Source organism: Amphiprion ocellaris, chromosome 14, assembly GCF_022539595.1.
Source record: "Amphiprion ocellaris isolate individual 3 ecotype Okinawa chromosome 14, ASM2253959v1, whole genome shotgun sequence".
Taxonomy (NCBI): domain Eukaryota; kingdom Metazoa; phylum Chordata; class Actinopteri; family Pomacentridae; genus Amphiprion; species Amphiprion ocellaris.
The window spans coordinates 31694967-31721472 of NC_072779.1; the positions used below are offsets into that span (position 1 = coordinate 31694967).

General features: G+C 37.2%; 1 protein-coding gene across 1 annotated transcript in view; it reads right to left on the bottom strand.

Annotated features, from left to right (window-relative positions):
• Window positions 1-22829, bottom strand: part of st6gal1 (ST6 beta-galactosamide alpha-2,6-sialyltranferase 1) — a 37481-nt gene extending 14652 nt beyond the window's left edge. The window contains exons 1-6 of the mRNA XM_023262501.3: window positions 22599-22829; window positions 20193-20269; window positions 8537-8743; window positions 7553-7921; window positions 6118-6382; window positions 2067-2164 (exon numbers count right to left, since the gene is read on the bottom strand). Coding sequence (XP_023118269.2) covers window positions 2067-2164; window positions 6118-6382; window positions 7553-7921; window positions 8537-8743; window positions 20193-20204 — 951 coding nt within the window. The 5' untranslated portion in view covers window positions 20205-20269; window positions 22599-22829. The remainder of the gene's footprint in view (window positions 1-2066; window positions 2165-6117; window positions 6383-7552; window positions 7922-8536; window positions 8744-20192; window positions 20270-22598) is intronic.
• Window positions 22830-26506: the final 3677 nt, after the last annotated feature.

A 26506-nucleotide genomic window follows, 5' to 3' on the forward strand; every position in this document is an offset into this window, starting at 1 on the left:
AGTGTATGAAAAACAAAACCCTGGTTGACGAGTGGAGATGATTCAAGCTCCAGAAGTACTCCAGAGCTCGTGACACTTGTTTCAGCTTCTCGTAGCGACTTGTACTCGCTGTAAAAACAGATAAAAACTGATAAAAACACCCACGAGTGGCTGATCTCTGCCGCTGCTGCAGTTTCCTCCGCAAAAACACCCACAGTCCATCTGAAAAATGGCCAAAAGTTTACGCCGATGCCAATGAAGCGAAGGAGGCACGTGTTAAATAATGCAAAACCAAGCTGCATGTTCTGCACTGGGTTCGCTCTGTATTGGACTGCATGCTATGACAATCACTTCACACAGTGCTGACCTTAATTTAGGAGTTTTATAGATTAAAATGACAGAAATCGTAAGAATACAAATATCTTCATTGAAAAAACAGCATGTGATGATTGTTGTTTGGTACATGAGGGTTCGGTTCTTCTGTTTTAAATCGTTTGCACGCAGCAGGACGAAAATAAAAGCAGCATGATCGCCGACTGGTTTCCACAGCAACCAGTCTGCTCTGCTTTTTTTAAACTATCATCACGTAGAGAAGAAGCATCCAGTGTTTTACCAAAATGAACTGCCGACTGACCTGTTGCCCTTTGAGTACAGTTACAGAAAACACCTCAAAAAGACACAAACATTTACAAAAGTGAAGCAAGACCACCAGAGAGACACAAAATGACCATAAAGAGACACAAAAATATCAAAAGGAGAAGCAAACCCACCACAAACAGATTTAAAATTACTATAAATACACAAAATGACCAAAAAGAGACAGAAAACACCCCAAAAAGACATATCACTAAAAAATGAAGCAAAACCACCAGAGAGACACAAAATGACTATAAAGTCACACAAAAATACACAAAAGCCACCACAAACAGATTTAAAATGACTACAAATACACAAATGACCACAAAAAGACACAAAACCAGCACAAAGTATCAAAAAATGACCACAAAAAGACATAAAATTACCAAAAAGAGAAACAAAACAATCACTATGACACACAAAACCATCAAAAAAAGACAGAAAATGACCACAAAGAGATGGAAAACTCCTCAAAGACACAAAATCAGTAAAAGGGAAAGCAAAACCACCAAAAAGAGACACAAAATGACTATAAACTGACACAAAAACACCAAAAAGCCACCACAAATGGATTTAAAATGACTACAAACACATAAAATGATCACAAAGTATACAAAACCACAACAAAAAGACACAAAGACCACAAAAATGCAAAATATCTCCCTTAAAAAGCTTCAGATTCAAAATGGTCACAAAAAGACACAAAACCAGTACAAAATGAAAAAAATTGACCACAAAATGCCAGAAAATGACCACACAGAAAACACTTCAACAAGAAACAACAAGTCAAGCAAAACCAGCACAAAAAGGCACAAAATAACCATTTGGAGAAAAAACTGCAGTTCCCCAAATGTCCACTAGAGGCTCCAAAAGTGAGTCAATCCCCCATAGATCCCCATGTTAAAATGTTTAAACTTTACATTTGGGTTAAACATGTTTACAGACTTTTACAAAAACACTTTTGGTCTCTCTGGTTAGTTTTCCTGCTTGAGACGACTGTACAGGATGTGGTTTTTCTCATAACTCACCTTTTAATTGAATTAAGGCTCAAAGTTAGGCATGATTAAGGACTTTAGTATATATTTATAAAAGCATATTTGCTGTCTCCTAATAATAAAACATAGAACTGATAAGAAAGTGACCTCATGATCTAGATAAGCAAGAAATGCCTTGATTTGTGAAGGATTCTTTTAAAACAAGGCTCAGCCCTCATTTGAAAAAAACTGCAGTTCCACTAATGTCCAGTAGAGGCTCCAAAAGCAAGTCAATCCCCGACAGAACCCCATGTTAAAATGTCCAACTTTACTATTTATTTAAACATTTCTTGTATTCATAAATCTATTTCAGAATAATTATTATCAACTTGTACATTTTCCAAAGTTCACTGTGAGGTTTGCTCTAAGAAGATGCTGTATTTTTGAAGTCGTAGGTCGGACAGTTTCTGCATTTACCTGCGAGTTGATGAGGCGAATGGTGGTTTTAGAGCCGACGTCCTTCTCGTAGCCGGTGGTTGGGGCGGCGTTGAAGCGCAGCACGGCGTCATGAGAGTCTGCAGTTTAAAAACAACAGGTTTATAGGAGAAGTTCAACTTGGTGGGTCACTGTCTCTTAAATAACTGTGGGAATGCAGCAGCCTTTAGCTGACCGGGCCGCTTCGACAGTTCATTTTAATGAATACGTTAAAACAAAACAACAGAGGCTGCATTTAGGGGTCTTGTTTCACTAAATTAACAAAGGTCACTTTGTAAACTTCGTCTCTTTTCAACCTGTTTGTCCGCTGGGACAAATCCTCCCTGTTTACCGGCATAAACAGCAGCTGTGGGAACAAAAGTGTCTTTGAAACAACGAAGCTAATGCTGCCCACCTTCTAGGAGGGTGAAGGTGTTTATTCATACCTGATGATCAACACAATCATGTCTGTTTAAGAAAACACTCTGATCTGCAGCTAAATACTTTGGACATAAACCAACAGTTCTGGAGCTTTTTTCTCCAGGATTTAACCCTCTTCTGGGCATGTTTGTTTTTCTTTTTTTCTTCACTGTGGACTCATTTTTCACTGCAATATAAAGTCCTGCACCTCTATGGAAACAACCAGAAATTAAAAGAAAAAATTATTTGTTTTACAGAAATAAATTGGAATCACCATGTACAACATTTTCCAAATGTTTAAAGGCGTTACCAACAGATATTCAACTATTTACATGTTTACAGCCTCTACAAACTTCCAACTCTACAAAGATGTTTCACCATGCTGAATGTATCTTCCAACAACTTGCTCCTCTGTTCATTGTTTCTGAGCCGTGCTGCATTTATTTTAATGATCCACGTCTGTTGCAAATGATAATTTCTGGACAATTTTTAGTCAGTTTTGAGTAAACTCTAGAAAGATGTTTCACCATGCTGAATGTATCTTCTTTCAAAAGTGATTTGAAACTTGTCTAAAACAACTACAAATTTCTCCAAAGAACCAAATAACTGTCCAAAAATAACCTGAAAACTGTACTAAGTTATTGTAAACTAGTTTAAAATGACAGAAATTTTGTTCCAAATGATAATTTTTAAATCATTTTGGTCACTTTGAATCATTTTTGCCTATTTTCAGTCGGTTTTGAGTCAATTCTAGAAAGATGTTTCTCCATGCTGGATGTATCTCCAACAACCTGCTCCTCTGTTCACTGTTTCTGAGCCATGCTGCATTTATTTTATTGACCCAGTTTGTTTTATTTCTTCTCACTCTAAGAATGTTGTCATTGATATGAAACTTGTCTAAAATAACAAGAAATTTCTCAGAAGTACCAAAAAATGTCCAAAGTGACTCAAGAATTGTGCAAAAATAACCTGAAAATGGTCCTAAATTACTGTAAATTTGTTTAAAAATGACTAAAATCTTTGTTAAAAACAACAATTTTGAGTCACTTTTGGACAATTTGAGTCACTTTGGACAATTTTCAGACAGTTTTGTGATAACTCTAGAAAGATGTTTCTCCATGCTGAACGTATCTCCAACAACTTGCTCCTCTGTTCACTGTTTCTGAGCCGTGCTGCATTTATTTTATTGATGTAGTTTGTTTTATTTTACTCTCTTGTCATCTCCGTTCTGGATTTTTGTCATATCATGGAAAATAAAATGGTTATATTTTTAAAAAACAACAACAAATTTTTAAGTTGAGATTTGGTGTTTTTTTCCTGATTTTACAGCAACTTGACAAGCCATGAATTCTTTCAAGTTTAACAGTTTCCAGCTGATAAATGGGGTCATTGTGGCCATTTGTTGAAGCTTACAAACCCACTAGTGTCTTCTGGGGTCCAGAGGGTCTAAAATACAAAAACTCCAAGAGCGAGTTCCCACAGAACTCTGCAGAGAGCCGATAAAAATAGCTTGAAATGAGTCCTCGAGGCATTGGGGAAGTTTTTGCATGGATTAAACTGTTCTACAGATGTCTCTCTTCCAAAGGGGGTCAATGGGGAAAATTCTTTAGGATGTTTGGGACAAAGACTTGGATTCTTGTTTTGTTTCTAAATGTGTGAACAGAAACCGGATCAGAAATCTAAAAAAAAAGCAATAAAATCTAGCTTCCTTGGTCCAGGCAAACTAATCACACTACATATGTCAAAGCATCAGAACAGAAGCTTCAGACTGATGAAACTGAGCAGATCCTCGACCAAAAACTTACTTTTGGAGGAGGATTTAAACAAGGTCATTCCTGCACATTGTCAATACTTTAACTACCTTCATAATATCTTGGATTTGCTTCTTATTTGACTCATTTAAAATATTTCTAGAGACACAGGAGACTCAGCTGTACACTATTAAGATTCTCTATTTTACACTGAATCCACGTCTGTATAGTCATATATTCTCTTTCCACACTGTTAACCATATGAGCCCCTTGATATCTTTTATTCAAGTGACTCCTTATCATGCATCTTCAAATAGCCACACCTCTATCCTGTAGAGAAGTCTGCATGTCAGCTGAAGCTATTCGTGGGTTTTTCTTTGTATCCCGAACAATTTTCCTGTCAGTTGTGGCTGAGAATTTGTTGACCGCAGCTTGGTATCAACAGAACCCCTGATTTTCTGTTTCTTTTTCAGAGTTTAAAGACTACTGAATGGCAAATGTTTGGATATCTTTCTATATCAGTTTCCTGTTTAATAAAGTTCAACCACCTTCTCTCGCAGGTCCTTTGACGGTTCTTTTGCCTTCCTCATGGCTCAGAATGCAGCAAAGTCGGTGCAGCACTCGAGGAAATGACCCAAATTACATGCAAACAGGTGACAGGTGAGGACAGTTACCTTTACCAGGCATTTAAACCTGCTTGTGACAGAACTTCAAGGGTTTGCATACTTTTGATCAGGGCTGTTTAGGTGATTCAACTTGTCATTATGATTTAAAAACAGCAAATACGACATCACACCAAAGAACTAGGCAGCAATAATTCAAATAAAACAAGAGAGAACATATAAAATAAACAGGACACAATACAGTGTAGAACACTAAATATTCAGTTTGTTTTATTTCCTCTCAGTCTAAAAAAGTCCAAAATTATTTGAAATTTCTCTAAAATAACTAGAAATTTCTCCAAAGCAACAAAAAATGTCCAAACTGACTCAAGAATTATCCAAAAACAACCTGAAAACTGTCTTAAATTAATGTAAATTAGATTAAAATGAATTAAATTTTGTTCAAAACAACAGTTTTTGAGTCATTTTGGACAATTTTTAGTCCAGTTTTGAGTCAACTCTAGACAGATGTTTCCCCATGCTGAATGTATCTTCCAACAACTTGCTCCTCTGTTCACTGTTTCTGAGCCGTGCTGCATTATTTTATTCATCCAGTTTATTTTACTTTCCTCTCTCGTCGTCTCCGTTCTGTATTTTTGTCACGTCACGTAAAATGAAATGGTTGTACACATGAAAATTAATTAAAGCTAAAAGTAAACTTCACATAAAAGTGGGTTTTCTGAAGTGATTTAAAAGAAGTTACTGACTCTGCACCTCCTCAGGCAGATCATTCCAAAGTCGAGAGGTGCTGATGGAGGAAGCTCAGTCACCCTTAGATTTAAGCCTCAGCTTTGGAACTACCAGAAGGGATCTACATGAGGCTTATAAAGGGTCAACAGATCACACATGTAGCTCGGGGCGAGACGCTGGCAAGCTTCAAAAATGATCAGCAAAATGTTAAAATCAGTTCTAAAACGGACAGGGAGCCGATGGAGGGAATCCTGGATAGCTGTGATGTGATATTGGAGCCTAAAACAGACGATATTTCACAAATTTTGTCAGGGTGTGTAAACTTAGGCGCACAACTGTATGTTTTTATGTGTCATCATTAAATGGTGGCAGGAGAGACGTTGTTTCATAGTTACTTTCAGGAGATCGTTTGGAATCTGGAAATGTCAGAACCATGATGGTGTTTGATGAGTTCAGGCGAGAAGGAGGTGACGTGAGTTTGGACCAAGTGTGTCCATCTAAAGATTAAACATAAATGTGAAAATGTCTCACCGATCTCTTTGCCCAGTCCGGAGTAGCGCAGCGACCCGGCCGACGACACCACGGCGCAGCTCTTGTACGGTCCGAGCTCGGAGGTCAGCGGCTTGGGCGGCAGCTGGGCGGCCCAGGGCAGCGCTGAGAAGGGCTGGAGGTCGGAGGTCAAAGTCGTCACCTCCACGTTGTCCTTGAGCTGGCAGAGAAGCTCGGGACCGCTCAGCTTTGGCCGGCTGGAGACCCCGCCGGGGCCCGACAACTGGACTCCGTATTTATTCATCGCCTGGAAACGCAAGAAAATCACAATCATAACAGCACAGTATGAGTTTAGACAATTATACACACAAGTACAGGCAGCTAACGAGCTTTAAAAGGTACGGTATCTTAAAACAACAACAAAAAAAGGAAAATTTTCCCCATTTATGAGCCAGAAACTGTAAAAAACAGAACAAACCAACAGATTTTCAACTTTCTGATGGTCCTTGAACTAATTATGTGTGATTTTTTTGGCTGTCAGAAAAGCTCCGAATTATAATAAATCATTAAAATCCCGTGTCTCATTTAAAAGTTCACCAAAAATAAAATGTTTGTTCTAAATGGATTCTATAAGAAACAAAAAATTCTGCGTTCTACGACGTAACCATGACGTCATCAGTGACTCCGCTGAGACCAACAGTCACCTGATAAAAATTCAGCAGATTTTTTCAGACGAACTGCAGACGGCGTTTACACAGAACAGAGAGAAGACGAGTTTGGACACAAATTAAAAACTAAACTAGTGAATTATCTACAGTATGAGGAGTCACTAATTTCCCCACCTATTTTTAACACTGTGATTTAAATTTTATTATTCCAAGTGCGTCATTCTGCACAGAAGATATTTCTGAGTTTTCTCTCCATCTTCATGGTTGTTTGTTTCCATAGAGGTGCAGAACTTTATAATGTAGTAAAAAATGAGACGTCAGTGAGGAAAAATGCAAAAAAACGCCCAAAAACTGCTTAAGGTTCGGAGGGTTAATCTTCACATTGTGCTCAACATATTCTATTGAAAACAGAACTACAGTTTTGTATGAAAACTTCACATATTTGCGGCTTATAAACCTCAGAGAGGAGAAAGTTGATAAAAACCTTCATGATACCTGATACCTCTGACTGGGGTTTAATTTTTACACAAAGAAAGCCTGAAAATATTAGACTTGCTTCAAAGTTCAATCCTCTGGAAGAATAATAGCAAAATAAAATCTATCTGTCTCTGTGTCATGTGTCCATGTTGCCTAGACTCAAAGATCCACCATCATCAACAGTCTGAGCATCAAACTTTTTCCACATTTCAGCTCCATAAACCTCACAAAGAGCTAGCACTAAACTTTGACTTTCACATCCTTCCCAGTAACTGAACATCAGAGCTGCATTTGTTGACAAACTTCAGGTGAAGCTTTGAGGTTTGTCTCACCTGGTAGTTCTGTACCACCTTCCTCAGCCGGCTTCCCAGCATGCTGCTGGACATCTCGTCGTCCCACACCTCCCCCAGAAGCCCGTGAGGCCCGAAGAACTCTGCGTCCCCGCCCCTGCCGCTCAGCTCCCCCCTCCTCCGGCCTCCAAACAGAGTCTCCAGCGCTCGTGTAAAAGGCCGTGGCAGCAGCCGAGAGAAGAAGCCGGAGGGCTCGCGCTCCTTCGACCTCCGCTTCGACGGCGACTCCCCGCCGTTGTGGGTGTGGTTCAGAGAGGAGAGGACGGGGATTGGACGGTGAGGGTCACCTGGGACGACACCTGGGAGCTTCTGAGGGTCGATGTACATGGGCTTGGCTCCGCCTCTCAGCACCTGTGGGCACCAGAGGGACAAAGAAAGACGACTATCAACTATTCAGAGCGATGACAAACATACAGAAAAACATTGTAGTGGAGATGCTAGTGAGATTTTTGGACCATTGGACCTTCCAACAACGATCTGGAACATGCAGCTAAAGAAAAGGTGAAAAGAAGACGAATGTGTTGGAGTCCAGACCTGAATCCCATCGAGAGTCTGAAGACCAGAGCGATGGAAGGAAGTCTTCAAGCTCCAATAGATGGAGATGGAGACAAAGCGGAACTTACAGCAAGTTAGAATGACCAGACTAGCATTTCTTTTTTTCCTATAAATTAGTAAAGGGGGAGTTTTTAGTAAAAACTCCCCCTTACTAACACTAATCTGAGAGAATAGGACGACAAAATGAACATAATCAATCACCAAGATAGAATGACTCCCAAGGACATTGAATTTTTCCTAATCATACAAAATAAATATAGAAATAGTCCAAATAGATTTTGAACTCAGTCTTTTCTCAGCCAGAAGAAACCTTTTGGTCCGATAAGAACTCTATGAATCATTAACTATAACTGAACTTGACCATTTCATTTCTTTTTACAACAGCAAACAAACAGCGAAACATCCACAGACCTTGATGACTGAATGTGCTCGAGGTTGAGCTCGGGTTCGAGCCCGGATGCCGAAGATGGCGTCGGTGACGGGCACGCTGTTCTCAGCACAGAGGGCGTACAGCAGCGCCATGGAGATGCAGAAGAAGGCCATGCAGAGCGCTCCACGGCGAGCCCGACGCCTCAGACGCCACAGCAGGCTGACCCGGTCCATCGCCGCCCCGGGGATCTGCACAGGAAACAGCAGCAAACACAGGAGGAAGTGAAGCGTTCAGTCCATCCAGCTCTTATTACATCACACACCCGAGGGCTGAAATATGAAACGAGATCAGAGAGGTAGCAGGTATGTTGTTTTCAGCGTCAGGAAGGTCTTTTAACCGGCTAGATCTCCATGGTAACTGATGCTGTGGAGCTAGATCTCCATGGTAACTGGTGCTGTGGAACTAGATCTCCATGGTAACTGATGCTGTGGAGCTAGATCTCCATGGTAATTGATGCTGTGGAGCTAGATCTCCATGGTAACTGATGCTGTGGAGCTAGATCTCCATGGTAACTGACGCTGTGGAGCTAGATCTCTATGGTAACTGACGCTGTGGAGCTAGATCACCATGGAAACTGGTGCTGTGGAGCTAGATCACCATGGTAACTGACACTGTGGAGCTAGATCTCCATGGTAACTGATGCTGTGGAGCTAGATCTCCATGGTAACTGATGCTGTGGAGCTAGATCTCTATGGTAACTGACGCTGTGGAGCTAGATCACCATGGAAACTGGTGCTGTGGAGCTAGATCTCCATGGTAACTGATGCTGTGGAGCTAGATCTCTATGGTAACTGATGCTGTGGAGCTAGATCTCCAAGGTTACTGACACTGTGGTGCTAGATCTCCATGGTAACTGGTGCTGTGGAACAGGCTCTGTTCAGAGTTTTGGATTTAAATCGGCTGTAAGAAGCGTCTCTCCGTAATCAAACTTTTTCCTGGTGACTCTATAGGAGTGATTCAGATTCTCAGCTGAGGGGAGGAAACACAAAACTCCAGTTAAAGTCTGCCACCATTTTCAAAATCGTTTTTCAACGCTATGTTTTTGTGCAAGTCTGAGAGCCTTTAACAGAGCTGGAATAATAAGATGTCACATTGTTATGGTTTGCTTTCAGGGTTGGGCAGGATTGCAACTGCAACAATAACTTTTTATTTCATTTGAATTCAATTTCATTTATATAGCACAGATTCATAACATATGTCACCTCACAGCGCTTAGCATAGTAAGGCACAGATTTTATGAATTATAAACAGAGATCAGCAAACCCAACAATCTAAAGATACCTTTGGATTCCCAATGAGCAACAGTGGAAGGGAATGAAAAAAAATCTTATTTGTGTTCAAATGATTCAAATGTTTTGGGTTTTTTGCGTGGAAATGAAACGTTTATATAGAGAAATGTTAACATTTGTTGTGAGTGACAACAAAAATTTAAAAAACTGTATTTTAGCACCTTCCTATTGTAACATTTATCAATGCAGAGAGCTTTAGAAAAATATTCAGATGAGTGTTGCAATATCTCTGTTTAGGGTTTCACTTTTTATTGAAAAAGTCAACAGTAGGCAAGAAAATAATAAATGGATTAGTCCAAAAATACATAAACCAAATGACTGAGTATTTTATTAATTCAGATTTAAATAAGCAGCAAAAAGAAAGTAATAGGGAATAAATAGGTCAAATTAAACCACTTAATACTTCGATGAATGGTGGAATTTAAAAACCTACTGCAAAATGCAATTTTAGAACTAAATTAAAAATTTAATTCCGGGTTCATGTTTATATCAGGCATTTACAAACAAACTCCTTTTCCACATTTCCATTTTCCCTTCTGTTCGTTTACATTCACTTTGCTCCTTTCGGTTGATGAATCTACTTTCTACTGTCCGTTTAAATGCCAGTTAATTATTTCCATGACATTTGAGATGCTCCACATTCCAAATCCACAGAGCAGAAGACGGACACTATTTGCACGGCCGGATACCGTGTTCTGCTTTTGCAACAACGATGGTCACTTGATTCAAACGCAAACCAAAGAAAACAGCAGTTTAAAGTGAAACCCGGCTTCTCGTACTTTGAACACAGAGAGTGGAAGCACAAAGGGGAATGAGGGTGCGGGTGGATGCCATCAGCGCCCCGGGCGATGGGTGAAATCAGGGAGAAAGAGCAGCGAGGAAAAGGAGGAGGAGGAGGAGGAAGATGGCTCGATTCATGAGAGGACAGATGGAGGAGGAGAATCAGGACGAGAGAGGCCTGCAGAGAATGAAACAGAGAGAGACGGAGGAAGGAAGCCAAGAATGCATCGGTGTTCTCTCTTTATCCCACAATGCATCTGTGTCGCCTGCATTCGACCCGACTATCCGTCACATTCAACAGCAGCAAATGAGTTTAGGGAAGCGAGGCGCTGTAAATAATAATGTGGCTTCTGTGGAGCCTTTTATTTGCACGCAGAATAAAACTTAACTCCTGTTTCAAAGAAAAGGTGGAGGGGAATGAAGAGGCCTCACATTACCTCATCTAGTCTGCACAGCCCAGCAGATCATAGCAATTAATCTTACTAATGTCATCCATTAATTATTAAACAAGACCTGGACAGAGACAAGCAGCAGAAAATGAAAGATGTGTGTAAAAATATGAACCAATTTATGAATATTAGAGGTCTGAAACAGCAGCACAGGGAATGCTTAAGATCAAACACAAAAGCACATAATAAACAGCCTTACTGCTGCACGGATCTTTTAGACCAGGGGTGTCAAACTCAAAACATTTAAACTCAAAACGTTTAGTCACAGGTGTCTGGAACTGAATACAAGACAAAATATTTTAAAAATGAGATGCAAAATGAAAAAAACGAGACACAAAATGACAAAAGCGAGAAACAAAATGACCAAAAATGAGACAAACGACATGAAACAAAACAAAACAGGAGACAAAAAATTTGACAAAAAGTTAGAAAGTGACAAAAAAATGGACAAATGACAAAACGAGACAAAAAATTATATAAATGACACAAATGAGACGAAAAATGACAAAAACGAGAAACAAATCGACAAAAAAATAGACAAAAAACACAAGCGAGACAAAAAAACACAAAACGACAAAAAGGATGCACAAAAAAACGAATAAAGCAAAACACAAAATGACAGAAATAAGAGAAAACACAAGCGAGACAAAAAGGAAACAAAACAAAAAAGTCAGACACATATTGACAAAAAACAACAAAAACAAGACAAAATATTACAAAAATGAGATACAAAATGACAAAAGAACAATGATCAATCTAGTATTTTACTTTATGATCAAAACAACTTGTCATGGTCGAGAAATTATTTTAAATTTATAGTTTTACAAATTCACAATTTGCAGTTAATGTCTTCTCTGTGATTTTTACACTTTACAAAGTCGTTCCATGGGCCAGATTGGACCCTCTGGTGAGCTGGTTTTGGCCCGCGGGCCCCATGTTTGACACCCCTGTTTTAGACAAATGATTAAGAGTTACTTGAGTAACTGCTGTTAATAATTAATAATTGATTAATAATACAGTAACTGGTATGGCAGAAGGACATCCCCTGTTTCTGTCAGTCTCCCTTTGAGAGTCAGACTCACCCAATGCTGCTGAAGTTCTGAGACTGAGTTGCCTGATGTCATGCAATTGTTCTGGAGTCAAAGTGGCCCAAAGAAGCCCCAAATTTCTCAGTCAGATGTCACAGACATCGCTCCTGTTCCAGATTCTGAGTTGTCTGACATCATCATTGAGCCTGAGTCACAATAACCCGACATCGCCCTGTTCCAGAGTCACAGCAACCCAATGTCCCCCCTATTCCAGAGTCAGAGCAACCCAATGTCGTCCCTGTTCCAGAGTCAGAGCAACCCAATGTCGCCCCTGTTCCAGAGTCAGAGCAACCCAATGTCGTCCCTGTTCCAGAGTCAGAGCAACCCAATGTCGCCCCTGTTCCAGAGTCAGAGCAACCCAATGTCGCCCCTGTTCCAGAGTCAAAGCAACCCAATGTCGCCCCTGTTCCAGAGTCAGAGCAACCCAATGTCGCCCCTGTTCCAGAGTCAGAGCAACCCAATGTCGCCCCTGTTCCAGAGTCAGAGCAACCCAATGTTGCCCCTGTTTCAGAGTCTGAGTGGTCTGATGTTAACTATTCTGGAGACTGAGTTGTCTGATGTCACCCCTTCTCCTGAGTCATAGTTGTCTGATGTCACCTTAGTTCCAGAGTCTAAGTTGCTCGATGCCAACCCTGTTCCTGAAACTGAGTTGGATGACGCCACCCTTTTTTCTGAGTCAGAGTTGCTTGATGTTGCCCCTATTCCCAAATCAGAGTTTTGAGATGTCGCCCCTGTTCCAGAATCGGAATTGCCTGACGTTTGCTTTTCTGGAGACTGACTTACCTGACACCCCTGCTCCTGAGTCATAGTTGCCTAATGTCGTCTTAGTTCCAGAGTCTGAGTAACCCAAGTTTCTGAGTCAGAATTCCCAGACGTTGCAACTGTTCCAAAGTCTAAGTTCTTTGATGTCAACCCTGTTCCAGAGTCTGAGATGTCTAATGTCAACCCCGTTCCTGATACTGAGTTGCCTGATGTTGCCTCTACTCCAGAGTCAAATTTCTGAGTTGTCGTCCCTGTTCCTGAGTCACAGTTCACAGACGTAGCCCCTGTGCCTGAAACTGAGTTACCTGACATCAACCCTGTTCCTGAGTCAGAGTCAACTCCTGACACCAGTGTTCTTGAATCAGTCCTCCTTGGTAACATCAAGCCCAAGAAACATCAGTCTGGCCATCAGTATCACGTTCACCACCTCAGTTTATTTAATATATTAGCTAAAGACCCTTTCCTCATGTGTCTCCTCTGTTTTTTCTTCCTACTTTTGTGTTTTCTCCTTCTTTTGTTTTGATTGCCTGCCCTGCCCTCATCAGTTTCATGTTTCAGACATAATTAACTGCGTGTAGTTTTGTGTCTTCCTTATTCTTTTCCACTCCTTTCCTGTTTGTTCACCCACCTGTTGACAATCTTGTGTATCCTGCGTCTCTTCTCGCGCTCTTGTGTTCCTACTTGTTTGTTCCTGAGTTGGATATCTTCTGTTGGACTTGAATTTGGGTTTTTTCCAGAACTCCAGACGACTGTTGTTTGCGACTCTGCAAGCCTTTGTTTTGCTGCTTTGTTAGTGGTATTAAAGTTGTGCATCGAACCTGCCTGACTGTTGTGTGCTTGTCTTTGGCTCCAGTTTCCTTATTCTCACGTAACAGGAATCAACATGAAAACTTAATGAGGAGGAGACAACAAGCAACAAAAAGAGCGGTAAAAGAATGGTACTGATGTATTAGCGGTTCATTAATACTCTGAGACATCCAAGGACAAAGACAACTGCCTGAGAATTGTCATGTTTTTAGGTTTTCTTCAGCATCACAGTAATCCAGTGACAGTTATGTGTACATCTGTTAGAAAAATGTGATTTGTTATACTGATAAGCAGAAACAGAAGTGCTCAAAAGCTGCTGAGTCAGACTGTCTGCTATCAGGCGAAGCATGAGTTGATCACGCACTGAGATTATAAGATAAGATAAGATAAGATAAGATAAGATAAGATAAGATAAGATAAGATAAGATAAGATAAGATAAGATAAGATAAGATAAGATAAGATAAGATAAGATAAGATAAGATAAGGTAAGGTAAGATAAGATAAGATAAGATAAGATAAGATAAGATAAGATAAGATAAGATAAGATAAGATAAGATAAGACAAACCTTTATTGCTCCCCACGTCTGGGGAAATTTCCAGTGTTACAGCAGCAACATCTTTCAAAGCAGCACTTACCATATGTACAATAATAATAATCCTAATAACAATAATATTTACAATATATACAAGAATGAAGAATGAAAATGAATAAATATAAATAATTTGTATAAAAATGTGTACTTTAAAATCTGATGTTCAGACAACTCTGTACCTCTGTGTGAGACTTGTCTCCTTGCTGCAAGAATGAAAGAAACTCTGCTTTGACTTGAGTGACTCTGTGCACCTTTAAGAAAATTCTCCTGACAACATCCATGGATTAATTACAAACAAAATCACTCGGCAAAAACTGAGGATCACAGTGCAGCTCACTGATTCCACTTCCTGTTTACATCCTTCAAATTTGCGAAGAAACAGATAACAACAGCCACCACAAAATCCTGCAATATTAACATGAATATTCACAGATAACTTTGCTGTAAAATGACCAACACACCAACCACATCATTTTAGCACCCTGCTGAGCCCTGTGGCTGAGCCAGTGGTGCTCAAGAGTGAGTTTCAGCCTCACAAAACCAGCAGTGATACAATGAAATGTAATCACCAAGCCAAAGTAAATCCCTGCAGGCAGGAAGGTGGGCTAACATGACTCAGCGATTCCTGCAGCAGGTACTCGACAAGTATGCAGCCTCGAAATCATCTGATGCAGGGCGAACAATGCTTTACAAACAACGCAAAGAACAGTATTTATGTTGCAATAATTTGTGGTTATTTTACCATTTCGCCCAAATACTCATGAAGTATGTTCTCTTTATGGCTGCTAAAACTGCAGAAAAACGGTTGTATTTGTTCCTTAGGGGCTCCATGGCAAGACGTCAGGCGGTTTTCCTTCATTTTTTCCATGTTTAACATGCTAGTGGCTTTGCTTTAACGAAACTGCCAAAATTACAGCATTTATCAGAGCCACAAACTGCAAAAACAAATCATGGGATTTTCAGCTTTATGACGGTCCTTGAACTCATCATCTGTGACTTGCCATTACATTGAAAAACTTAACCAAATCCAAGATTAACATGATGTCATTTCATTAAAATCACTTTATTCTACATATCCCATTTATTATTTCGTCAAAAACTAATTGTTTGTTCTAAGCAAATCTGGAAAAAAAAAAGAAAGACTATGTTTCTCGGTGCACCTGAAAAGCAATGACTGATTTAGCTACTAATAGCAGTGATGTGACAAATATTCTGGGGATTATTCGGCTAAAGTCCAGGCTGTGTTCACACTGAGCAGCGTATGTATGTTTTTTTGCTGTTGCACATATTAATTTAAGATTTTTTCAATTTAAGCAAAATAAATATTCACAGAAAGTCAATTTTTAGAACTTTGTTACACTGCAGAAATTACATTCCTGTGTTTTCTGTCTCCTTAGAGGTGCCAGACTTTATATTGCAGTAAAAAATGAGCAAACAGTGATGAAAAATGTGACGGAAGCAAGAAACACCCAGAGAACTCCTGGGGTTCAGAGGGTTCAGGGTTTGCTTGGGGGAGTTTCAAACATGTACGGTGTTTTATGTATAAACTGTGAAGCGTCTGGAGACAAATTTGTACTTTGTGATGCTGGGCAGTAGATAAAATTTTAAAAAATGCAGAAGCGCACTGATTCGTCTGACAAAGATCTGACTGAGTCGAGGCCTTTTTGCCTAATGGCTCTGGGAGAGGTTTCGCTGATTAAATCGAGGTTTTTCAGCCCTCCTGGTTCGACCGAGCTGCCAGGGGAGAAACAACGATGAGGCACTTTCCCCCTGACAACAAGATTCACAGGAACACAAACAGCCCTGCACCAGTCCTCCCAGTGGAGGTATTCCAGTCATCGGGAGGGACCAGAACAAGGTGGAAGGATTATATATCCCATCTGGCCTGGAAACACCTTCAGATCCCAAAGGAGAAGCTGGAGAAAGTAGCTAAAGAGAAGGGCTCCTTTCCTCAGGCTGCTGCTGCCACGACCCCGATCTGGATAAGCATCAGAAGAAGGCTGGAGACGGCGATTAAATCTAAATAACACAGCGGGGATTTCTGGAAACCGATGCCAAGCCTCTGAAATGTGACGGTCCTTGTTTTTCTCCGTTATCGTAGGTAGTGCAGCCGAATAATCTGGGACGAGTTACAGCGCCGGTAAAAAGGGTTCTACAAAGCAATGTCAAATGATTGAAAATATAAAATGTAAATAAGTGACTGGATAAGTATCCACCTCCTTTGAAGTGACTCAATTAATTCAACAGATGTACCAATAATTAGTGATATAAGTCTCACAGTTAACAACATAAAGATCATCTGAGGTCAGTGATTGTAGTATAAAGACTCCTGTATCTGGAAGGTCCATCCTCTGGTGGATCCGTTACCCTGGACAGAACTACACCATGAAGACTAAAGAACACTCCAAGAAACTCTCAGAAAAGGTTGTTGAAAAGCAAAAGTCAGCTGATGGACACAAGAAAAAATCCTAACCGAATATCTTTTGGAGTCCAGTTTAATCATCATTTAGAAATAGAAAGAATATGGAACATGAGGAAATCTGCATCGAGCAGGTCTTCCTCCAAGCAAGAAAGAGACTAGTGAGGGAGGCCACCAAGACACCTATGACTCCTCTGCAGGAGATGCAAGCTTCAGCAGCTACTCCACCAGTCAAAACTTTATGGGAGACAAAGAGAAAGACTCTGTTAAAAAAACTCAACTAGAGTTCATCAGAAGACGTGGAGACTCTGAAGTGAACTGGAAGAAGGTTCTTTGGTCTGATGAGACCTAAATTAAAGTTTTAGATGATATGTTTGGTACATCATTGCAAATGCACCATTACCATTGTGAAGCATGGTGGTGGCAGTATCATGATGTGAAGCATGGTGGTGGTAGCATCATGATGTGAAGCATGGTGGTGGCAGCATCATGATGTGAAACATGGTGGTAGTGTCTATAATTTTTAATTTTTTCTGTGTATTTCTGCTGTTTTCGTCAATGTGTTTGTGTGTAATATTTTTTAAACGTATCTAACTGAATTAATATAATTTTACTGCAGTTTATGTTTTATATTCTTTTTTATTTTATGTGCTTTTGCCAGTAAAACTAGTGTGAATGACCTCTGTGTGGGACAAGGTGACGTATAAACAGACTATTGATGAGTGAGTGAATGAATGTGAGGCCTGCAGATCAAACTGCAGAGACAGATGACATGTCGGTCGGCATCTGCTTAGAGATGACACACTAAATCCTCTGCCTTCGTACACACACACGCACGCACGCACACACACACACACCTTAAACTAACCTTAAACTAAAACTTCACACTAAAATTTAATTATTTACGCTTTACAGGTGTGTTTTTTTTTATCCTTAAGGGCAGTAAATGTGCACAAATTAATAATATTTACCATATTTCCTGTCGCTATCGATTATAGTTGACAATCTGGTGCAATATCAGGGTGAGATATGTGCAACGTTACATGGATATGATCGATGTATCTCTTTATTTAGTGTTTATACTACATGTTTATATATATTTCCTACATTTGTCTTATCGTCTAATTATAGAATGTCTTAAAATGTGTTTAAATATTTCCATTTTCATGCAACACGCACGCAGAACTGGACTGAAACTGAAGCCGGTTCTCACAGAGATGGTGTTTTATCTTCAGGCAGAGGACTTATGGAGTCATAAACTGCTGGTGATTAAAAGGTAGGAGTGTGTTTGCTGCTGCAGTGTGTGTGTGTGTTTTAATCCGTGGTGTGGTTGTGTGTGTGTCGGCAGGCGAGATGCTGATTGGTCGGCTGCTGCGCGACACTCGTCATTCTGCAGCGGTTCTTGTCTTTACGAACGACGGCACCGATGCAGCTGTTTGACGCAGCGAATGCAGCCGTCCTGGATTAAACAGCCCTGGTGGAATTATTGACCCAGATGAATTCTAAATCAACACACTGTAAATAAATTTTAAAAAACGGCACAAATCTGGCAGCAAAGACGCCAGAAGAAATACATCAAAAATGGTGGAATACTATAAAATTCGCAAACTGTAAAAATGGTGCAAATACTGCTAAATATCTGTAAAACAATTTTATAAAATAATGATATTTCTAGCCGATTTCAGTGTAACTCTATGATCACATTAAAAATTAAAAATGTAAAATACAATAATAAATTAATAAATAATTAATAATAATTAATGAATTAGTTTTTTTTACAGTTACCATGTAAATTAATACATTTTTCCTTTGAAATTTTACTTTTTTCAATTTAGCAAAACAGGGAAAAACTATAAAATACTGTTAGTTAATGTGGATAATATTTATAGTTTTGTTCAGTTTTTTTTTGTTTTTTGTTTTGCAGTTAACATCTAAATCCAGATTTTTATTTTATTAAATATTATCTGTCATTAAAAAAAACATATTAATATTGATATTGTTTCTCTCAAATAACAGCAAGTGCCTTTTTCTGAGCTGAAAATTGTGATATTTCATCTAAATTTTTTTATTATTTGTCTCATTTAGACATCCAGAAAAAACAAACAATTTTCTCAAACAATTTGTAAAACAAAAAAAAAAAAAAAGGCTTCTAGAGCAACTGAGAAGCCAAAGGTGATGGTTTGTCTAATTTTAAAAAATTGCCAAAAATAAAATGTTTATTCAAAACAGATTCGATAAAAAACAAAAAATTCTGCATTCCACGATGTAACCATCAAGTCATCATTGAATCAGCTGAGACCAACAGTCACATGACAAAAATTCAGCGACTTTTCGGATGAACGGCAGGCAGTGTTCACACAGAACAAGACAGAAACAAATTAAAAATCTGAAGAGTAAAATATCGTTCGTGCGTGGAGCCACCATTATTTTTCTGGTGTTGGTAACACTAAAAATGCAACTTATTTTAATGACTTATGGAATTTTAAGTGTGTCTCAGACAAATACACAAACAAGTCCTGGCAGTTAATCTGAACTTTAAACATGCCAGTCGCTTTGAAAGGTGTGTTCTCTTAAAAAACAGCAACAAAAAGAAAAATCTAAACCATTTATCAGCCAGAAAACAGAACAGACCATCAGATTTTCAACTTTCCGATGGTCCTTGAACTAATTATGTGCGATTAATGTCAGAATCATGAAAATGAATGAAAATCACTTGTCTGATTTAAAAATTTGCCAAAAATAAAATGCTTGTTTTAAATATATTCTATAAAAAACTAAAAATTCTGCGTTCCAGGATGTAACCATGAAGCCATCAGTGACTCAGCTGAGACCAACAGTCACATGACAGAAATTCAGCGACTTTTCGAATGAACTGCAGCCAGTGTTTACACAGAGCAGAGACGATAAATATAGACACAAATTGAGAGCCTCATGTTTTCTCACGTCTTTTTAACACCTGTAGGGCATGCTGATTTTAATTTATTTCAATCTTAGTAAAAAAAAATCAAAGAATGTCCTCTTTTGTTGTGTGTTTTGTTTGATTTATGACATGACTTCTCTCTCCTTCATCCTGTTGTTCTGTTTCGATAGCAGTGCAGGATTTTATATTGAAAGAAAAACAAAAAAAATCCTCAAATTCAGAGGTTTAATTTGCATTTTCTTCTGCTGATTTTCTTGGAAACTGATTAAAATTTGAGCCACCTTTGGACGACAGCCATGAACAACTGTCAGAGCTCTGAGTGAGATGTTTTTCTGCTGTCGGCTGCAGTAAACAAACGTGTGTTTTCTGTTTTTACGGCTGAATGTTTGATGCTGCAGCTCCAGCGTTTGGCAGCTTTGCTTTCAGCGGGTGGAACCTGTGCGAGCCGAGAGCATCACAACACCGACAGCAGCTGCTACCGAACACAAAACACACACCTGTGAAGATTTTAGCAGGCTGAGGACGTTACCTTGTAGGCCATGGTGTTTACCAGCGTCGTTGTTGCTTAGAAACCGGCTGCTGTCTTCAGGCTTCCCCTCATCGCCTCTGCAGATACAAACATGAAAATAAAAACACTGTGGCCTCCTGCACACAAACAAACATCGAAACTGAGGAGACGAATACCAAGGCCATGAACATTAACATGTGAAGGGAGTTAAAACACAGCTTGGATCTGCCTTTTTTGTTTTGTTTTTACAGTAAACATGCAAATTAAAATAATAAGAAGCTGTAAAGCAACCATTTACCATTTTCAGTCCTTAATATTCATGATTTATCAATCAAATAACAGCAAATATCTGTAAAACAATCTAATTTTTAGCTGCTTATTTACAGTAAAAATATTGTAGTTTTCTAAAAGAATCAGAAATTAATAACAGTTTTGGTTGGTTTTGTTTTTATAGTTAATATGGAAATTAATCATTTTTTTCTGTGATTTTACTGGATATTATCTGTAATTTAATAAAACTGGGAAAAATTGTAAAATAACAGGAAATATTGTTGTTGCTGTTTTTTTTTAATTCAGTCCTTAATATTCATTATTTTTCTGTCAAATAACAGTAAATATCTAATTAGCTGATTTAATTACAGTAAAAAATGCGTAGTTAAAATAAAACAATGACTATTTGTAAAAATACAGATTTTCTTTTTTTTTTTAATACAATTTTGGTTGGTTTAATATCTACAGTTAACATGGAAATTAGTAAAAAAAAAAAAATCTGTGATTTTACTGGATTTTATCTGTAATTTAACAAATACAAGGAAAACTGTAAAATAACAGGAAATATTTTAAAAAATTTTTAAAACGATTTTCAGTGCTTAATATTCATGATTTTTCTGTCAAACAGCAGAAAATATCTGTAAAATAATACATTTTTTAGCTGATTTTCTGATTTAAAGAAATATTATTTGTAAAAAATACAGATTTTCTTTTTTATTAGTTTCGGTTTGTTTTGTTTTTACAGTTAACATGTAAATTAATAATTGATATGATTAACACTAAAAATAAAAATTCTAAAATTATAGGAATTGTGTTTTTTTTTAACCAATTTCAGTTCTTAATATTCATAATTTTTCTCCCAAAATAACAGCAAATATTTGCAAAATAATTCGATTTTTGATAATTTTAATACAGTTACAACCGTATAGTTTTATGGTTAAATGTACAAGAATGGATTAATATTTGTAAAAATACATATTTTTGATGTGAACATTACTTACAGTTTTGGTCTGTTTGTTTTTACAGTTAACATGCAAATTAATAATTTTCTTCTGTGATTTCACAAGATATCTATTATTTAACATAACAAGGAAAAAAGGGTGGAATAATAATGAATTGGACAAAAACTTGCAGTGAAAAACTTCATTTTGTGTCACAGTTTGGATCTGTTTCTGTTTTTCACAGTAAAAATGTAAGTCAGTACTCTTTTCTGGGATTTTACTAAATATTCTGTGTAATTTAAGAAAACTGGGGAAACTGTAAAATAGTATTTTTTTGTTGCTATTTTCACTCCTTATATACATGCTTTCTATCAAATAAGAGCAAATATGTGTGAAATAATAACATTTTTAGCCAATTTAATTCCAATTAAACTGTGTCGTTTTAAGGTAAAATGTTGTAACAGAATTAACTATTTGTTAAAAAAAATAAAGATTTTTTGATGTGGATGACACAGTTTTGTTCTGTTTTTTGTACAGTCAACATATAAATTAATATTATCTGTCATTTCACCAGATATAATCTGTGATTTAACAAAACAGGGAAAAACTGTGAAACAGTTGAATGACAGTAAGAAAATTGGTTAAAAACCTGCAGATAAAAGCATCATTTTATATTAAAAAAGAACATAAGAGACCATAAAAACTAACATTTAAAGATTTTTTTCATTGTCCAGTTTTTAAAATAAATTTTTTTAAATAACAGTAAAAATATCTGCAATATTATGACAGTGTTTGCTGATGTAGATAGTAAAAGGATGTCATTCTACAATCACAAATTAATTATCATAAAAAAATTACTTAAAATGATAATAAAAATGTGAGCATTATTTACAATTCTGGCTTGGTCTTTACTAATTTATTTATTTGTTTTTTACATTTAACATGGTTTTTTTCTGTTATTTTACTAGATGATATTTGTAATTTAACAAAAGAACTGGGTAATTTAAAAAAAAATTAATAACGGTTTATTTTCGACAGTGTCTGTGGTCGTGATTTGATGCCATTATTTTGAAAACAGGAGCTAATATTTATTATAAAATCTGTAAAACGGGCCACAGAAGCAACCAGCACATAAACATGATTAGTAGCTATTGATACACATCGATATGTGGATCGATCCGCGCTGATCGGGGGTGTTGCGGTGTTTTTCGCTGACCTGCTCTAAGTGATGCTCCGCCGCCGCCGCCGGCCGCGTCGTTCCGCTGATTTATCGACGCTCCGAGCAGCTCGTCGTCTCCGCCGCCATGTTCCCGGTGAGCCCCGTGCGTCGCGGTCCCGCTGTCCGTCCGTCCGGTCCGAGGCCTCCGTCGGTGTCCGGTGGCATTTGGAGAAGAGGTCCGACCGGGAGTCCTGCTGCGTCTCCTCCCGCCTCTTTCCGTCCGTGTGTCGGTGTCACCGCGCTGCCGCTGCTGCTGCCGCTGCGGCACGAAGCGTCAAGCGCGCGGCGAGGCTCCGGGGAGATTTTCAAAATAAAAGCTCACTGTGCAAGAATTTCATACAAACAAAAGAATACCAATAATGAATCGGTATTATTGTTTGCTCCCCAAATAAAATACTGAGTGTAATATTATTAAATAAATAGCCAAATATTTTAACATTTTCTCTGTAATATGACCTCACTGAGTTCACTTTACTGTTCATTTAAATTACAAAAAAAAAATATATATATATATATAAAGCCATACAATAAATAATACATCATATCTTATGCATGACAATATAAAAAACATATTTCCTTATTCATGCATGTATGTGCATATGTATTTACGTATATATTATGCATTTATTTACTTACTTATTTTTTCATTTATGTAAGTACATACATATGTATTTATTTATTTATCCATGTACGTATGCATGTATATATTTATTAATTTATGAATGTATTTATGTAATTATTTGTTTATTTATTCATATATGCATGTATTTCTTTGTGCTTATTTATTCATGTATGTATGTGTGTGTGTGTGTATATATATATATATATATATATATATATACATATATATATATATATATATATATATATATATATATATATATATATATATATATATATATATATATTAGTGGTGGGATGCGATTAAATTAATTACAGGCTTTGTAATTAATTAATCGCAATTAATTGCAGTTCTGTCAAATAGCAATATTTGACACAATAAGTGAAGTTTTTCAATTCAAATATAATTGTGGTTGACAGTTGAATCAATGAATAGACATATACGTGTTTATAATTTAAAATTTATTTTAAAAAAGGAAAATGGGACACATAGAAAAAAGTGATTTTGATGACTTAAAGCCTGAATTTAGTTGTTTTTTCCACTGTATGGCACATAAAATCAGCATAAGTAGTTCAAGGAGCTTCAGAAAGTTGAAAATCCAGAGATTCATTCCATTTTCATCTTTTCTGGGTCTGATAAATGGTGGAATTTTGATGGTTCTTTTTATAGGAATATCAATTTTTATTTATGTAATTTTTTTATAAACAAAAAGTTTATAATTAAGTTATTAAAAGAGATATTTTTGTTGTTCAGGTTATTCCTCCTCCAAGGAGGCAGAGCCTCAACGGAGTAAAAACTTAAACCACAAAAATGTTTCATTTCTATTTATCTGCATTTTTCATCTGTCTGCTACATTCACAGATTACTGCAAATCTAAGTGCAATCATAGCGATTTTATTCAACATTTTAAGACTTTCTGTAAACTCAATCACTGTCTAGAAAAGTGGTCTATTATGGGATGGCTACACCGTTAGCCGTTAGCATGACTCGTAGCTAACGTTAGCTCTGGTGCTAACAGCAACATGTTTTACATTGAGGTGATACCGTCGGCTTGAAGTGATGCAGTGATCAGAAAACTCTTTGTTGTACAATTTACACACAACCAGGCTTTTATCCAAGCTGCCATCAGGAAGATTTTTAAAAGGAAACCTTCTGCCCAACAAGCTCAATCTCGTCTTCCTTCACTGTTCACCAGAGCCTGACTTCACTCAGTGCTTCCTGTGCTTCTTCTTCATGGCTACAAACAGACTTTAGGTTCATTACCGCCACCTACTGGGCTGGAGTGTTCATCAGCGTTACCTGTGTGCCAGAAATGAGGGAACTGAGGAGGCTGCAATTAATTGCGTTATTATTTTAAACGCGTTATTTTCGCGGTAACTAGGTCAAATTAACGCGTTAACGTCCCAGCCCTAGTTAAATCTAATCAGGTAAACCTGATTTTTTAATATATATATATATATATATATATATATATATATATATATATATATATATATATATATATATATATATATATATATATATATATATATATATATATATATATATATATATATATATCCATCCATCCATTATCTACACACCACTTAATCCTCACTAGGGTCATGGGGGGCTGGAGTCTATCCCAGCTGACTCAGGTGAAGGCAGGGGACACCCTAGACAGGTCACCAGTCTGTCACAGGGCTACATACAGAGACAAACAATCACTCTCACATTCACACCTACGGGCAATTTAGAATGATCAATTAACCTCAGCATATTTTTGGACTGTGGGAGGAAGCCGGAGTACCCGGAGAAAACCCACGCATGCACAGGGAGAACATGCAAACTCCATGCAGAAAGATCCCGGGAAAGCCGGGACGCGAACCAGGGATCTTCTCGCTGCAAGCGCGAAAGTGCTAACCACTACGCCACTGTGCGTCCCTTTATATATATATATATATATATATATATATATATATATATATATATATATATCATATTCTAATGTCTAAACCTTGACATTTAAATTAGTCAGATGAATTTATAGTCGATGTAATTTTGCTGGGTATCACTGAGGTGAATTTGTATTAAACATATGTATAAGGACTCAAATTTAATATATAAATTCTGAAGGTAAATTAAAATTATCAATATTATTGTAGGGTTTTAACCTTTAGATTTAATTAATTCTGAGAAATTTGTATTTCCTAAAACACTATAGGGTCCTATCAATGTTAAAATTAGTCAGATAAATGAATGCAATAAATAATCGTGTCTCAATAATAGTCAAATTTACATTTATATATTATTGTATGGTCTAAACCTTAATATTCAAACTTGCTGTTTAAATTTGATCATAGTTAATAATGCTGGGTTTTAACCCTAATGCTCAAATTAATTGGGAAAATGACTATAAGAAATACTATTGTAGGGTTTTAACCTTAATAAAATTAGCCGGGTAAGAGTGTATGATTAAAAAATTAAATCAATAAAATTGTATGGTCTTAAACTGAATATTTTATTTAGTCATGTAAGTTGATAATACACATAAAATAACATATTATAATTTTGTCGGATTTTAAGTGCAATGTTTAAATTAATGACGTAAATTTTCATCATGTAAAATGGAGAGTTTTGACCTTAATGTTTAAATTAGCCTGATAAATTAGTATTTCATATAATATTGGACGGCCTTATTTTTAAGGTCAATTAAAAATGAATAAATAAATCCTTCAGCAGATTAATTTTAAAAAGAAGAAGAAACAAACATCTTTGTGATTTCGATCATCGTTTTTGTTGTTTTATTGTGAAGGGACGGAATACTCGCCTGCGGTTGTGTTGTGTTTAACTCTGGAAAATTGTCGGATTTCTGCAGCAGCAAACACGCAGCGTCTCTGCAGAACAGGAGGGAAGAAAAAGATGAGAAACAACAGGAGCATCTCTGCTGCTTTCACCATTCACAGTTACTGACATTATTATATTTAAATAAAAATACACACACACACATATATATACATTCTGCATTATGTCATTTATTAAGTATCTAATACAACCAAATTATTCAAAATTCATTATTTCTTCTGTTTATTATATTAGTTGCATTACATTCTAATATATTGTTTCACTAATTAGTGCTGATAAAGAAAATGAGAAAACAATTCAATGAATTTAAAGCAGACTAATACAGGATGAATCAATACGTCTAATAAACATGAATGAAGACAACTAATAAAAATAAAATAAAATAAAATTGTGGAAGTCACTTTAATTACTTCAGTTCACAGCAACTACTCATTAATAT